Below are 17,355 nucleotides of genomic sequence, written 5' to 3'. Positions count from 1 at the left end.
AGCTATTAATTTAATGGACAATAATGTAGGAGAAAAATATATAATTTTATTTATTTTTGTTTAACTTTTATTTTAGATTTGCGGGTACATGTGCAGGTTTGTTATACAGGTAAACTTGTGTCATAAGGGTTTGTTGTATGGATTAGTCACCCAGGTGCTAAGCCTAGTACCCAATAGTTCTGCTCCCCTTCCTCCTCCCACTCTCCACCCTCAAAAAGGCCTCAGTTTCTGTTGTTCCCCTATTTGTGTCCATGTGTTCTCATCACTCAGCTCCCATTTATAAGTGAGAACATGCAGTTTTGGTTTTCTGTTCCTTGTGAGCCAAAGATTACCTAGGTGCCGAGGCAAAAGACTGAAGGCACAAACTGTTTCAGTATAATAAAGAAAATAGAATAAAAATAGTCATAATACAAATCAGATATAGAGATGATCATGGATAATTATCAATCATTATTATAAGCATTATTAATCATTAGTTTTTAATATTACTCTTTGTTACATTACTAATATAACCTAGGAATAACCGGCGCGTATAGGGTCAGGTGCTGAAGGGACATTGTGAGAAGTGACCTAGAAAGCAAGAGGTGAGCCCTCTGTCATGCCCGCATAAGGGCCGCTTGAGGGCTCCTTGGTCAAGCGGTAATGCCAGTGTCTGGGAAGACGCCCATTACTTAGCAGACCGCGGAAGGGAGTCTCGTTTCCTTGGAAGAGTCAGGGAACAGTCTGCTCCACCAGCTTCTTGTGGAAGGCTGGATATTATCCAGGCCTGCCCGCAGTCATCCGGAGCCCTAAACCCCTCCCTGTGGTGCTGTGCTTCAATGCTCACGCTCCTTGTCCACTTTCATGTTCCTCCTGTACTCCCGGTTCCTCTTTGAAGTTCGTAGTAGATAGCGGTAGAAGAAATAGTGAAAGTCTTAAAGTCTTTGATCTTTCTTATACATGCGTAGAAGAAAATGCTGACGTATGCTGCCTTCTCTCTCTTCTTCAGCTACGTAAAAGGGAAAGCACCCCTGTCCTATGATCACGTGACTTGCTTCACCTTCTCAATCACTTAGAAGATTCACCCTCCTTACCCTGCCCCCCTTGTCTTGTATACAATAAATATCAGTGCGCCCAGCCATTCGGGGCCACTACCGGTCTCCACGTCTTGGTGGTAGTGGTCCCCTGGGCCCAGCTGTTTTCTCTTTAGCTCTTTGTCTTGTGTCTTTATTTATTACAATCTCTCGTCTCTGCACACGGGGAGAACACCTGCTGAGCCCCCTGGAGCTGGACCCTACAGTTCCTGCATTAATTCACTAGAATAATGGCCTCCAGCTCCATCCATGTTCCTGAAAAAGACATGATCTCATTCTTTTTATGGCTGTATAGTATTCCATGGTGTATATGTACCACATTTTCTTTGTTTAATCTGTCATTGATGGATATTTAGGTTGAAAATCATATATATAATTTTAGAAAGTGATACTCAGTTCAACTAGTTTGTAACAAGAACAAAAGGCATGTTGAACAACTAGCACTTATTCTTTGTATGTTGAACTGGCAGAAGAAAACAAGAAAATCAAAACTGGTATTTCATTAGTTTCACACCTATGGTAAGAAGTACAGGTTTTGACTCAAAAGGCAGGCTTAAAATGGTGCTAACACCTTTGGTAAAGAGAAAAATGTACATCCAGAATTTTGGCCAAAAATCCAGAAGCATTCTTTGTGCTCTACACCAGCACCGTCCAACAGAAATATAATGCAAGCCACACATGTAATTTTAAATTTTCTTTTCTTTCTTTTTTTTCTTTGAAACAGGATCTCATTGGAGTACAGTGGCTTGATCATGGCTCACTGCAACCTCAACCTACCTGGATTAGGTGATCCTCCCACCTTAGCCTCTCGAGTAGCTGAGGCTACAGGCATGAAGGGCCATGCCCAGCTAATTTTTGTATTTTTTGTAGAGATAGGGTTTTATCATGTTGGCCAGGCTGGTCTCAAACTCCTGGGCTCAAGCAATCCGCCTGTCTTGGCTCCTAAAGTGCTAGGATTACAGGCATGGGTCACCGCGCCCAACCTTAAATTTTCAAGTAGTTACACTAAAAACACATAAACAGGTGAGATTAACAATTTATTTTATTAAATCTAATATATCTAAAATATTACCACTTCAACATGCAATCAATATTTTTAAATTTTCGGCGGCACATGGTGGCTCACGCCTGTAATCTCAGCACTTTGGGAGGCCGAGGCGGATGGATCACTTGAGGTCAGGAGTTTGAGACCAGCCTGACCATCATGGTGAACCCTCATCTCTACTAAAAATACAAAAGTTAGCTGGGCATGGTGGAGCGTGCCTATAATCCCAGTTGCTCGGGAGGCTGAGGCAGGAGAATCACTTGAAGCTGGGAGGCAGAGGTTGCAGTGAGCTGAGATTGCACCATTGCATGACAGTCTGGACTACAGAGTGAGACTCCATCTTAAAAGACATATATATATATACACATATATACACACACACACACATATATAAGAGCATACATATATATACATATATATTTTAATTTTTTTAAATTGATGAGATAGTTTACATTCCTCTTTTGAAACCTAGTGTGTATTTTATGTTTGCAGCACATCTCATTTCATACTATCCACATTTCCAATGCTCAATACCTCATGTGACTAGTGGCTGCCATATTGGACAGCACAGTGCATAGTTTGAATTTATTTCAGGAGACATGGCCTCAGCTGTGTCAATAGCCATGCAATTCTTTGGAATGATTCAAAGGTTGCATGCAATATTGGATCTGGCTGGGGATGTCACATCTTGATGTAATATGTATCAAAACTGACCTTACAGCCACTTTCATGCACACAACGTTAGTGCCTTTTAAATGCTGCTAAAGCACCCCTTCCGCCTTGTGAAGTTACAGTGAGAAGAGAGCCATCTATGAGGATGCAGGCCCTCACCAGACACTGAATCTGCCAGTGCCTTGATCTTGGACTTCCCAGCCACCAGAACAAATCCTGGCAGAATTTAAGTTCAGAGCTGTGGAATGCCACCCCAACAAGCATCCTGAAAATTCCAAAGCAATGGAGACTGTTCAGAAACCACAGAAGGCAAAGGAGATTCTGACCAATGAAGAGACTCATGCCCACTATCATCACCAGTGAAGGAGCCAAATCTTGATGCCAGTCCTGCAGTGGGAAGCTGATATGGTTTGGCTCTGTGTTCTCATCCAAATCTCATCTTGAGTTGTACTCCTATAATTCCCACGTGTTGTGGGAGGGACCTGGTGAGAGATAATTTGAATCATGGAGGCAGTTTCCCCTATTGTTCTTGTGGTAGCGAATAAGTCTCACAAGATCTGATGGGTTTATCAGGGGTTTCCACTTTTGCATCTTCCTCGTTTTCTCTTGCTGCTGCCATGTAAGAATTGCCTTTTGCCTCCCGCCATGATTCTGAGGCCTCCCCAGCCATATAGAACTGTAAGTCCAGTTAAACCTCTTTTTCTTCCCAGTCTCTGGTATGTCTTTATCAGCAGCATGAAAACAGACTAATACAGAACCTTGCAGTGAGCGGAGACTGTGCCACTGCACTCCAGCCTGGGCGACAGAGCAAGATTCCATTTCCAAAAAAAAAAAAAAGAAAAGAAAAAAAAGAAGAAGAAGGAGGAGGAGGAGGAGAAAGGAGAGTAAATAGCTGCCTCTAAATGCTGATAACTATTTTTATCCTGTAAAATAGCCAAAGAATACTTACCCATCGTTAAGCATCAACTTTGACATCTCACCCTTCTGGGGATTCCACACTGGCACTGTTTCTTTCACCTCTCTCTGCACATCTTAAAATCAAGGCACAAGGGCCTTATCCCTGTCTTGATTCAGAGGATAATCTTTCTCATTGTAATCATTGTGCATGGCAACAAAGAACATATGGATCAAAGGTTTGGGATCTTCAGCCCTACCACGATCACATGACCACCCAGCTCAAAGGCAGCAACTATCAACTGAAGTGTTGTTTCCAAGCTTCAGGCCTTTTACAGAGAGTCTCTGTGGCTACCTAGAAACAGCCCGCCAAGGCCATTTACGTTGTTTTTCACTGTATTGTCAATGTTTCTTTGGGAGAGTCTGTACTTAGCCATTTTGTGTTGTACGCCTTAATGAAAGCATACCTTTTTTCCTCTCTGTCTCTGAAACATACAACTTTGCATCTCTCCAGCCTCCCAATTTACCTAGGTTTTCCATTGGAACTTTACAGTCAGTTTGCCTAGTTCTCACACTCCCAAAATCCTGCTGGTACCGTTTTATTGTAACCATGTTTAATTGTATACATTCATCCAGAGGGAACTGACACTTTTTTAAACGCTAAGGTTTCTTATCTAATAATCATCATAATAAATCCATATGTTTTCATTTATTTGAATCTTTTTTTCTGCTCTCAGAAGTATTTCTGTGTTCTTCATATACCTCATGCATATTTCTTGTTGAGTGATTCAGTATTTTACCTTGTGTGGCTATTATTAATGATATCTTTCATTATATTTTAAACTACTTGTTTGCATATGACAACCACTCAGTAATTTTAATATGGCCAAAGTAGGCATCTTGCTTTAAAAGGGAGAGGAGGACTGTGGCCTGCTTTCATGGCTGCTTTCAAATTTTGTAATAGGGAAAAGTTTGAATGTGGTGAACCAGAGGTCACAAGAGGGACAAAACTTGGGGTAAGTTCACCAAAGCCCTGCAGCTGTAAGCATTAGTCAGGAACTAAAGAAAATTGTTCTTTGAAGTTACAAGAAAGTCATGGACCTGGGAGATCAGCTGTGGTTCCCTTGCCTGCGAGACCACATATGAACTGGACACATGCAGTCTCATCTCCTTTCAAGTCCTCCACATGGAAGGAGGTCTTACAAGCCCACGTGCTTCACCATTAGGGATAGGAGTACTGTATACAGCTCTCATCATCAGACAATTCTCTCTTCTATAACTACAGATTTCTTGCTTTTTTTTTTTTTTTTTCACCCAGGCTGGAGTGCAGTGTCGTGATCTTGGCTCACTGCAAGCTCCGCCTCCCAGGTTCACGCCATTCTCCCACCTCAGCCTCCCAAGTAGCTGGGACTACAGGCGCCCACCCCCACACCAGGCTAATTTTTTATATTTTTAGTAGAGCTGGGGTTTCACCATGTTAGCCAGGATGGTCTTGATCTCCTGACCTCATGATCTGCCCGCCTCGGTCTCCCAAAATGCTGGGATTACAGGCGTGAGCCACCGCACCCAGCTGCTTCTTTCTTTTTATGCTGTCCCCAGCTGAGATGGAGAGTTGCTGATCACCATTTTGCATATGTGCTCTTTAAAACTGAAAATTACCTTCAGATGCCTTTATTGGTATACTAAAGGAAACTGGAGCCCTAACGATGTGTTTATTACATGCTTACAACATGCCAGACATTGTTGTGTGATTTACATGAGCATTTCATTTAATCCTCTCAACAACTCTATGTTACAGATGAGAAAACTGAGGCTCAAAAAGATGAAATGAATTTTCCAAGTTCACAGAGCTGGGTAGTGGTAATACCAAGATTTGAACTCATGCATGTTGGTCTCCATCACCCATACTCTTAGTAGAATTTACCTATAATTATTTTTATAATGGGAGGAAAAAACACCCAAATCATGCCCCAGCCAAACCAAAGCTTTAGTATTTTTTTAACCGTTTGTGGTAGCTATGGGGAGTACGCTGGGGAATGCACTGCTCAAATCTCCCTTTGAGCGAGCGCCTCTGTGAGGAGTGTAGTTAGCTGACCATGTCCAGCAGCAGCAACTTCAGAATCCACCACAGTATTCTCACCAAGAGCATAGTCTCTTTGGGACGCTCCCAGCCAATGACTGTGCCCACGGGGGATCTAGAACCAGGTCATTCCTGTCCAATGGGGCCTGTCCAATGCGAGGCTCCTCCAATGAGCAGTCTCTGTTCTGGGTGTCCCCACTAGCACAGCTGAGATTTTCTGAGCTGCACAGAGCTAAGTTTCTTCCTACCCTATCCTCCTTCCTCCTACTTGCCCTGCACCTGACTCAGGTTCTCCCCCTCTTCCCTTTCCCTCCTACAGTCATTTTCCCCTGTACCTCCTGCCAGCTGATTCCTAGAGGGCCCACTGCGATATACCTTTCCTCAAAGACATTACATCTTTGTGACTCTCCTATGAATACTATGCTATGTCATATTCATGCTATGGGCCATGTCATATTCATGTCATATTCATGCTATGACATGCTATGTGCCCATGTCATATTCATGCTATGGGCCATGGGCACACCCTCTGGTCCAGTCCTCAACAGATCAGCCGTGCCTGTACATACTTAGTTGTAAAATACTCATTTGTCGTCTGAGTTGCACTGTTAATATATTCTTCACTTATTACTCCTGTTCCCTTCCCTGGACAGGACACATAGAACGGGGTCTCATATGTCTATATTTCTGTCAATCCTGAATACCCAACATTACATTTATTAATGTATTTTATTGAGCCTGAGACTCTATCAGTTATAATACATGCCATTTTTAATGTAGCACTAAGAAAGTAAAAAGATACTGGCCAAGCGCAGTGGCTCACACCTGTAATCCCAGCATTTTGGGAGGCCAAGGCAGGCAGATCACTTGAGGTCAGGAGTTTGAGACCAGCCTGGCCAACATGGCGAAATCCCATCTCTCCTAAAAATACAAAAATTAACTGAGCATGGTGGCGCATGCCTGTAGTCCCAGCTACTTGGGAGGCTGAGGCACAAGAATCGCTTGAACCTTGGAGGCTGAGGTTGCAGTGAGCCGAGATTGCGCCACTGCACTCCAGCCTGGGTAAGAGAGTGAGACTCTGTGTCAAAACAAAAAACAAAGATACTACCAATTAAACGATGACATGCCATTGATTATAAGCTGACTTCAGATGTAAGTGTGAGGGAGAAAACATGCGCCAAATAGTGTTTGTTCCTACAGATCCACTCTCCACGAAGGCTGACCACTAAGCACTGTAGCACCCAGATGCCCTTGTCTCTGGCTTCTAATCAGGTTCAGTCCATGAAAAGGGGAAACAGAAGGCCAGAGGGTAGCTGGAGAGAGAGCTTAAGGTATTTATTCTCTTGGGTCCCTCCCTATAGACCAAGGTTTTGACAATGGTTACATTTTAGGTACCTAAGACTATAGTTCCTGTTGAGAGACCCTTTCCCCCACAGTCCTGAGTTCGATCTCTCTCTCTTTCTCTGGGTTCTGGAAGCCACTCCTGCCCTTCCCACTTTGGGTCCAGGGCTGATAATAGCATCTCCCTATACAGTCCGAGGTGTCCCACTGTGCCTTATTAGCCCCCGAATTAGTTTCCTAAGGCTGCCTTAACAAAGTACCACAATCCACATGGCTTAAACTAAGGGAAATTTATCCTCTCACGGTTCTGGAGGTTAGAAGCCTGGAATCAAGCTGCCAGCAAGGCCATGCTCTCTCCGCGTGAAGACTAGGGAAGACTCCTTTCTAAGCCTATTCTGGTCCTGGTGGTTGTTGGCAATTTGTGGCATTAATCAGCTTGTAGATACATAATTCCAGTATCTGCCTCCTTCTTCACGTGGCCTTCCCCCATCTGTGTCTCTTCTCTTCTTATAAGGACTCCAGTCAAAAATGGATTTGGGGCTTACCCTGCTTTAGTATGACCTGATCTTAACTAATTACAAAGACCCTATTTCAATATAAGGTCACATTTTGGGGTTCTGAGAAGGATGTGGATCTTTGGAGGCCTATTCACTCCAGTATTACTCTACACTCTTGTAAATAGTTCCTTCATTAAACTCTAGTTACCCCCTTCTGAGTGTGCAGTATGGGGACACTGATGATACAAAGTATACCTTAGAATCAATAAATACAGTATTTATTTTTGACTAACAGGAACTGCACTAGAATCTTATATTAGTTAAGGTAAATGATAATCTCAGAATACAGGGGCTTAAGTAAGAAATACAGTTGAATCTCGCTATTTGCAGTAGTTTTATTCTATAAAGTCAGTGTGAACACTGACTTACCAAATACAGAACCACTGCTCCTGGGGAATATACAGGATTAGGTTCCTATGAGCCTTTGGTCACAACATTTTTCATCAACCATTCAATACACAATTTGTTTTATGGGTTTTTCTGTTTAAGGACACCTTACTTAATATATATTATTGATTTATTAACGTTGAACACTGTGACTCATGCCTGTGACTCATGCCTGAAGGAAGTTTATCAACACATGTATTTTCTCTTTAAAGCACATCACAGCTTCCTGTGCTTAGGAACACAAGATAACACTTTAGCACTGTGTTTGGGGGCCATTTTAAACTGAGAAATTACTAACAAAGAGCACAAAAGTGCAAAAAATGTGGCTCTAAATAAACCATGATAAAGAGACTTATTTACAGTATTAGAGCTGAAGCAAAAAGGCAGAGTGATGCCTTCTTTGACTTCAGCTGGGAACAAGCATTTTGGATGACAAATTTTTCACCACTCTCTGCAGGTGTGTTTCCACCAATGATTGCAAAGACACCATCAGTATTGCTTTTGGAGTTACCAATAAATTTTAGCAAGTAGGGAAAATCACAAACACAGAATCCACAAATATTGAGTATTTATTGTACATGTTGTTTTTCTTGTTTTTCTCTCATATAAAGGTCTAGCCTATGCAGAGTGGTGAGGCAGTTTTCCACCAGGTTGTTCAGGAACTCAGATTCCTTCCATCTTGTTACACTGTCATCCTCTAGGATAATGTATTCCTCTGCGTGGTTAAAGTTGAATTGCCCTTCCTTCCTTCCTTCCTTCCTTCCTTTCTTTTCTCTTTCCCTCTCTGGCCCAGGCTGCAATCTACTCCGCTTGCTGCTGCCCGCGCCGCGGACTGCCTGGGACTGCCGGCGCGCGCGACCGCTGCCCTTTTCTCCTTTCACTGCAGGCACGCGTTCGCCATCTTGGCCACGCTGGTCGCCAGCTCCTGACGCCGAGTGCTCTGCCCGCCTCGGCCTCCCGAGGTACTGGGACTACAGACGGAGTCTCGCTCACCCAGTGCTCGGTGTTGCCCGGGCTGGAGTGCGGTGGCGTGGTCTGGCCTCGCGGCAGCCTCTGCCCCCCAGCCGCCTGCCTTGGCCTACCAGAGTGCTGGGATTGCAGCCCCTGCCCGGCCGCCGCCCCATCTGGGAGGTGGGGAGCGCCTCTGCCCGGCCGCCCCGTCTGGGAGGTGAGGAGCGCCTCTGCCCGGCCACCCACCGTCTGGGAAGTGAGGAGCGCCTCTGCCCGGCCACCCACCGTCTGGGAAGTGAGGAGCGCCTCTGCCCGGCTGCCCCGTCTGGGAAGTGAGGAGCGCCTCTGCCCGGCCGCCCCGTCTGGGAAGTGAGCAGCGCCTCTGCCCGGCCACCCCGTCCGAGAAGAAGTGAGGAGCGCCTCTGCCCGGCCGCCCCGTCCGGGAAGAAGTGAGGAGCGCCTCTGCCCGGCCGCCCCGTCTGGGAGGTGAGGAGCGCCTCTGCCCGGCCACCCATCGTCTGGGAGGTGAGGAGCGCCTCTGCCCGGCCACCCATCGTCTGGAAAGTGAGGAGCGCCTCTGCCCGGCTGCCCCATCTGGGAAGTGAGGAGTGCCTCTGCCCGGCCACCCATCGTCTGGGAAGTGAGGAGCGCCTCTGCCCGGCCGCCCCGTCTGGGAAGTGAGGAGCGCCTCTGCCCGGCCACCTATCGTCTGGGAAGAAGTGAGGAGCGTCTCTGCCTGGCTGCCCCGTTTGGGAAGTGAGGAGCTCCTCTGCCCGGCCGCCCCGTGTCTGGGTAGAAGTGAGGAGGTCCTCTGCCTGGCCGCTCCGTTTGGGAGGTCTACCACGGAGGCCAGAAGCAATGTGGGGGCTGGACGTGGTGGCTCACGCCTGTGGTCCTGGCACTCTGGGGGGCGAGGCGGGTTGATCACTTCGGGCTAGGAGTTGGAGACCAGTCTGGCCAACTTGGCGAAACATGGAGAATACAACAGACAAACCAACCAACCAACTCAGTGACAACAAAACAGGTCTACCCTGGAGTCATACTCTAATTTTTTCTATTTTCCTCCCTTTCTGATCCTTTATCCCACTTTCTTTTTCTTCCTCTTCCTTCTCCCTCTTCTTTGTCAAATAGAGGATTGAGTTATTATCACTGATCCATATAAAGTCCCTCTCTCATTTATTTTAACTCCCACCCCCCATTTCTATTCCCCGACTTCCCATGTGCAACCTTCCTAATATGTTTGATACGCATCTTTTTGTTTGTATGTATTTTTAGAAAATGTTTATTGTTTTTGTATGCAAAAAAAATTAATAAAAAAAATAAAATAAAGTTGAATTGCAAGAGCATCTAAGTCTCACCTCTTAGAGAGGAGAAAGGAGAGAAAGTTCAAGGCAGGCAATATCTTTTAAAGCACATTGAAATTGAAGTTGCGTTTGGAAAAAATTTGGTCATTTTTATCACATCTCTCTACAAGAAAGGCTAGAAAATGTATCTGGTTAGGTGGCATGCACTCAGGGGAAAAAAGGGGAGACTAGATTTGGGGTGAATAACTGGCAGTTTACCACCAAGAGCAGTGAAGAAACTCTCATCCTGAAACGCCGGCAATGCTGTATCGTAGAAAGCCTGGGGAGAGCTGGCTTCTGTTCTAGCTCCGCCACTAACTTCTCTAATATGTGCATTTAATGCTCTATATTTATCTCTAAGTAACGCTTTAGCTACAATAGACAAATTTTGATATGTCCTATGTTCATTTAGTGAAAAGTTTTTTTTTCTTTTTTTTTTTTTTTTTTTTTTTGTGACGGAGTCTTGCTCTTTCACCCAGGCTGGAGCGCAGTGTCTGATCTCGGCTCACTGCAACCTCCGCCTCCCAGGTTCACGCCATTCTCCTGCCTCAGCCTCCTGAGAAACTGGGACTACAGGCGCCCGCCACCACGCCTGGCTAATTTTTTGTATTTTTAGTAGAGACGGGGTTTCACCGTGTTAGCCAGGATGGTCTCGATCTCCTAACCTCGTGATCCGCCCGCCTCAGCCTCCCAAAGTGCTGGGATTACAGGCATGAGCCACTGCACCCGGCAAAAAAATTTTTTTTTTTTTTAATTTTTTGTAGATACAGGGTTTCGCCGTGTTGTCTAGGCTGGTCTCGAATTCCTGGGCTCAAGCAATCTGCCCGCCTTGGCTTTCCAAAGTGCTGGAATTACAGACATGAGACATGAGCCACCGTGCCAGGCCAACATTTTACATTCTTTTTCTTTTTTTTTTGAAACGGAGTTTCACTCTTGTCGCCCAGGCTGGAGTGCAGTGGCACGATCTCAGCTCACTGCAACCTCCACCTCCCCGGTCCAAGCGATCCTCCTGCCTCAGCCTCCCGAGTAGCTGGGACTACAGGCCCCCATTACCATGCCCAGCTAATTTTTGTATTTTTGGTAGAGACGGGGTTTCACCGTGTCGGCCAGGCTGGTCTCAAACTCCTGACCTCAGGTGATCTGCCCGCCTCGGCCTCCCAAAGTGGTGAGATTACAGGCGTGAGCCATGAGCCACGAGCCACCGTGCCCAGCCATTTGTGTGTGTGTGTGTGTGTGTGTGTGTGTCGCAATCTCGCTCTGTCACCCAGGCCGGAATGCAATGGCGCGATCTCAGCTCACCGCAAGCTCCGCCTCCCAGGTTCAAGCGATTCTCCTGCCTCAGCCTCCCGAGTAGCTGGGATTACAGGCATGCACCACCGTGCCCAGCTAATTTTGTATTTTTAGTAGAGTTGGGGTTTCTCCATCTTGGTCATGCTGGTTTAGAACTTCTGACCTCAGGTGATTCGCCTGCCTCAGCCTCCCAAAGTGCTGAGATTACAGGCGAATTTTTATATTTTAAGTACAGACAGGGTTTCACCTTGTTGGCCAGGCTGGTCTCAAATTCTTGACCTCAAGAGATCTGCCTGCCTCAGCTTCCCAAAGGCTGGGATTACAGGTGTGAGCCACGGCACCTGGCCTGACATTTTATATTCTATTTTCTTTTCTTTTCTTTTTTTTTTGAGACGAAGTCTCCCTCTGTTGCCCAGGCTGGAGTGTAGTGGCACCATCTTGGTTCACTGCAACCTCCGCCTCCCTAGTTCAAGCTATTCTCCTGGCTCAGCCTCCTGAGTAGCTGGGATTACGGTCACGCGCCACCATGCCTGGCTAATTTTTGTATTTTTAGTAGAGATGGGGTTTCACCATGTTGGTCAGGCTGGTCTCGAACTCCTGACCTCATGATCTGCCTGCCTTGGCCTCCCAAAGTGCTGAGAGTACAGGCGTGAGCCAGTGCACCCGGCCTATATTCTATTTTCTTTTGTCCTTTTTTTTTTTTTTTTTTTTTTTTTCAATGCACTAAATGGATTTCATGACCTCATTGGCTGCGTATCTCCTTTTGAAAACACTATAATATTTCAAAGAAAAGTGGCTTCTCATAGCAAACAATGAAATCCTACCTAAAGAAGAGAATCTTAAAACTTCTAGGCAGAAGAATAATTTTTGGGTGCAAAATATTTTCTGATTTCCCTTATGACTTCCTCTCTGACCCATGGGTTATCTAGAAGTATGTTGTTTGATTTCTAAGTATTTGGAAAACTTCCAAATCTCTTCCTTTCATTGATTCCTAACTTAAATGCTTTACAGAGAACATACTTTGTATTAAATTATTTTAAATATGTTGCAATTCATTTTATGGTCCAGAATATGGTCTATATTGGTGAATGCCCCATGCATATTTGAAAATGTGTAGTCTGCTATTCTGCTGTTATAGGATACAGTATTCCAGAAAGGTCAATTAGGTCAAGTTTGTTGATAGTATTGTTCAGGTCTTTTATATTCTTACCGATTTTCTATCTTCTTTTTCTATTGATTACTGAAAGAGAAATGTTGAAGTCTCCAGATAAAATAGTGAATTTATCTATTCCTCCTTTTGATTCTATTGGTTTTTGCTTCATGTATTTTGTTGCACTGTTAGGTACACTCACATTTAGGATTGTTGTCTTTTTTGTGAGTTGATCCTTCTCTCTCTCTCGTTACGTAATGTCCCTCTTTATCCTTTTCCTTTGTTTTGGAGTTTACGTTGTTGGACGTAGCCCTTTGTGGTAAGCAGAATAATGCTCGCACTCCCCACCCCCCACCCCCCACTTCTCCCACCCCTGCCCCGTGTTGACATCTTAATCCCCAGAACCTGTGAATATATTGGGATAAATTGCATTAGATTTCAATGGGAAATTAAAGTTGCAGATAGCATTAAGTCAGCTAACCAACTGATCTTGAGATTGAAAAATTATCCTGGATTATCTGAATGGGCCCCGTGTATTTATAAGTGTCTTTTTAAGTAAAAAAAGAGGGAGGCAAGAAAGAGGGAGTCAGAGAAGGAGATGTGATGATAAAAGCAGAGTTTGGGGCCGGGCGTGGTGGCTGACGCCTGTAATCCTAGCACTTTGGGAGGTCGAGGGGGACGGATCACGAGGTTAGGAGATCGAGACCATCTTGGCTAACATGGTGAAACCCTAAAAAAAAAAAAAATACAAAAAATTAGCCAGACGTGGTGGCAGGCGCCTGTAGTCCCAGCTATTCGGGAGGCTGAGGCAGGAGAATGGCGTGAACCCTGGAGGCAGAGCTTGCAGTGAGCCGAGATCGCGCCATTGCACTCCAGCCTGGGCGAGTGAGCAAAACTCCGTCTCAAAAAAAAAAAAAAAAAAAAAAAGGAGAGGTTGGAATGATTGTTGGATTCGAAGATGGAAGAAAACCAAGGGCCAAGGAATGTGGACAGCTCTAGAAGCTGGAAAGGGCAAGGAAACTGATTCTTCCCTAGAGCCTCTATTGTTCATTTCTACTCAGGTTGGCCTGACTTCCTGCTGCTTCTAGCTTGACCTTTTCTAGGACTCTTTTTTTGGCCTTGAACCTTGTCCTGTTGAATAGCAAGATTGGAACTTACCCAGAGTTTTCTTTCAATCAGCAGAATGTGGAAAACTAAGAGATACATCTTTCAGGTGATAGTATACCCACCATGCTTAGAAGCAATTCACAGGCCCTGCGCATAATCAAAGAGAGGGGAATACACAGAGGTGAGAATACCAGGAGGTAGGGATCATGTAAGTAAATATATTATATACTTATAGTCTGCCACCATATGTAACTTGTAGAGTTAAGAGAATAATAAAGTAATGATTTACTCTTATTTGAAGAATTAGAATTTAACTTTCATTTATTATGAACAAATTTTGTGTTCTTGAGATCATAGGTGTTTAGGGTGCAAGGACTATGAAGTTGTTGTTTTAATATAGTATACAATGGTATGCTTCAAATGGAGGACCAAAATGTTCAGAATAGAGCGATCTCACCTTGTTAAGAAGAGAATGACCATGAGGATTTAACTTCAAACTCCCAAATAAATGGTTGCAAACACACATACACACACATATACACATACACACACACACATTTATATATATAATGGAAAAACATATATATATATGTTGCCCCTCCACATCCGTGGGCTCTGCATCCACAGATTCAACAATGGGTGGGAGGAAGGTGGGGAGGAAGGGAAGGAGAAAGAGAACCAGGGTGCAAATCAAACAGAACAATGATAAGGCCAGGCGGCTGCCAGTTTGTGACTCTTGCTTTATGTCAACTTCTTAGTTTCTGCCTTTTCCCAGCAATTCAAGATGTGTTTAAGAACTTAATTCAAGGTTGGAAGTAGATCAAATGCAGGTAGAATTTCCATTACCTTGCCACTTCTTTAAATCTAACCATACAGTTTTTATTGAGCACCTAACAGACACAGTCTATCATTACATCACACTAAAAATGAAATACATTAATAATTAGTTACATGAAACAGAGATACAACTTCCATAATGGTCAAAATGACTCTGAGATACATACTTACATTTTAGCTGTTTAAAAAAAAATCATCAGATATAAAGAGAATCACTTTTTACTGGAGCACTCAACATCTATAATTCACTTCTAAATGCACAAGGTTAATGGGAAAATTCCAGAACATTAGTCACCATTTTGTTAAAAAGTAGCACTTCTAGTGGCACACCCCTGTAGTCCGGGCTACTCTGGAGGCTGAGGCAGGAGGATCACTTGAGACTGGAATGTCAAAGCCGCAGTGAGCCATAATTGCACCACTGCACTCCAGTCTGGATGACACAAGACCCTGTCTCAAAAATAAAAATAAAGTAGCACTTCAAAGCCAAGTGCAGTGGTGCATGCTTGTAGTCCCAGCTACTCCTAGCTATTCTGGAGGCTAAGATGTGAGGATCCCTTGAGGCCAGGAGTTGGAGACTGCAGTGCCTATTATTGCATCTGTGAATAGCCACCGCACTCCAGCCTGGGCAAGCCAGCCCCTGTCAGGGGGAAAAAAAAAAAAGTAGCTCTTCTAAAAGAATGGAAAGGAAATCATTCTGCAAACCTTTCCTTGGAGCCAGTTTTGACCTGTGAGGCTTCTGTCCCTATAGAGGTTATCTATGACACCCACCACGCCGCATCCAAGTTTATACCAATTCAGAAAGGGAAAAAAAGTCTGCAGTCTTGTTAGCTGATTAGGTGAGAAGACATTGATTCAACCTGGCTCAGGTTGGCAATTGCTCATGGCTGCATTTAATAGAAATGTTAAACAATAAACATTGCATCCCCCTCCCCACATGGGACTCACATCACTTTAGTCACTCTATCTCCCCCTTATTCTCAGCCTCTCTCTGCATCGATTTCTCTCCCCAGTATCCAGTTTTGGCACATTTAAGGTACGCCTATTTCTGTTTCCATTATTTTTCCTGCTCTTAATCAGGACTGAGACTTTTCAAAATTTTTAACTTCTCTGCTATCCCAGAGATTCTCCATACCCCTTACACTCTCATCCCAAGCACCCCACCCTTACCCTTGCCCCCACCCCCATTCGAGAACCTGGACTTCTCCCCAGTATCTATCACAGTACCCCCCCGGTCTAAGACGTCCTTAGCTTTCCCTTCCCCACGCCTCCCCCATCATTCCTCCCTAAGCCGGCAGGCAGTCTCAGCCGTTCCAGAAATTGACAAAGAAGTTGCAGAGGGAGTGCCACTTCTCAGCGCAGTAGGTCTCCGTGAGCTCCGCGTTCCCATCCAGCCCGTCGGGGTCGGGCCCGGTCCCCATGGGTCGCTCCTCGTTGGAGACCAAGGCCGCCTTCCTCTTGCCCCCGTTGGTCTTCCTCTCAGAGGGGTTTTCTTTGGGCGGTGCGCTTTGGGGAGGCGGGGTGCCAGCGACTGGGCCGGGCGCACGCTCCCGGGTCCGCCCCCGGTTCCGAGCCCGGGGCTTGGACTCCCTCGTGAATCCCGCGGCGGTGGGGCGTGCGGGCGGGGACGCGCGGGGCACTAGCCGCAGCTCGGCGCCGTGGCCCTTCTTGCCCGCGCACAAGCGGGCCTGGAGCGGCGCGGGGTCGTGACAGGGCCTCCGCTTCTTGCGCAGCCCTCCCAGCACCTGCTTCCAGAAGTGCGCGCGGCGAGCGGCGTAGGCTGCGCAGCGCTCCGGATCCCCGCGGTAGGCGCACTGGTGGCGCGCCCCGTCCGGGCTCTGGCAGCGCAGCGCCAACTCGCTGTCCGCTGCGGCCCCCGGGGAGGGCAGCAGGAGCTGCCAGCTGCACGCGTGCTGCTCGGGGCTAAGGAAGCGACCCGAGGAGCCGCCAGTGGGCCCGGAGACCCGCTCCGCCACGTTGCTAGCCGCCCCTTTCTCCCTCCGAGCAGCCGCGAGGAGGCAACCACTCAGTAGCAGCAGCAGCGACGGCGACAGCGACGCTCGCAGCCTCGGAGGACTCATGCTCCGCGGTTTCCGCGCTCCGCTCTTCTCAGACCACGTCTGTCGGGGCTGGACCAGGCAAAGAGCATTCCCTGGACCTGCGGACAGAGACAGAGACGGCTACCAACTGAGCCAGGCGCAGCGCTTCGCCCAGACGCATGCACCTGCGAACTACCCTTCCGCAGACTTTCTGGAAGCTGCAGCCTGCGAGGAGACCCTCTGAGGAGCTTTGCTGGGGAAACTGCTCACTGTCTAAATAATCACTTTCAAAGCATGTATGCATTGAGATTTTCTTCCCCTTGCAAATACGATAGCAAAACGATGCGTGATAATTGCCCCCTCTACCCCCTTCCTTCATTTTCTCCCTTCTCCAACCTGCAATAAACTATCTACAAAATCATTTCAGATGATTCCTTGGAAACATGCACTTTACTACACTTTGAACTTACCGAGTTCTGGGAGAGGCGCCAAAGCCTTATTAGGGTAGAGGGAACGACTGCACGGGGGAGTAGTCTGTTTTAGCCGGCTCCCTGTGAATGAACGTGGTATCAATGGAACAGAAGAAGCCTAC

General features: G+C 46.0%; 1 protein-coding gene across 1 annotated transcript; it reads right to left on the bottom strand.

The window, feature by feature from the left end:
- Positions 1 to 14,744: 14,744 nt before the first annotated feature.
- FGFBP3 (fibroblast growth factor binding protein 3) lies at positions 14,745 to 17,355 on the bottom strand. Its single transcript, XM_055243091.2, has 2 exons — positions 17,234 to 17,355; positions 14,745 to 16,882 (listed from the first exon to the last, which is right to left on the bottom strand). The coding sequence occupies exon 2, from the start codon at positions 16,803 to 16,805 to the stop codon at positions 16,029 to 16,031; it is 777 nt and encodes a 258-aa protein (XP_055099066.2). The 5' UTR covers positions 16,806 to 16,882; positions 17,234 to 17,355; the 3' UTR covers positions 14,745 to 16,028.

The sequence above is a fragment of the Symphalangus syndactylus genome, chromosome 2 (genome assembly GCF_028878055.3).
Source record: "Symphalangus syndactylus isolate Jambi chromosome 2, NHGRI_mSymSyn1-v2.1_pri, whole genome shotgun sequence".
Taxonomy (NCBI): Eukaryota; Metazoa; Chordata; class Mammalia; order Primates; family Hylobatidae; genus Symphalangus; species Symphalangus syndactylus.
The sequence above is the reverse complement of the archived record's forward strand: the minus strand, read 5'-3'. Positions and strand labels throughout refer to the sequence as shown.

Excerpts from the sequence above, each read along its gene's own strand:
- FGFBP3 (XM_055243091.2), bottom strand. The coding sequence starts at position 16,805 with ATGAGTCCTCCGAGGCTGCGAGCGTCGCTGTCGCCGTCGCTGCTGCTG.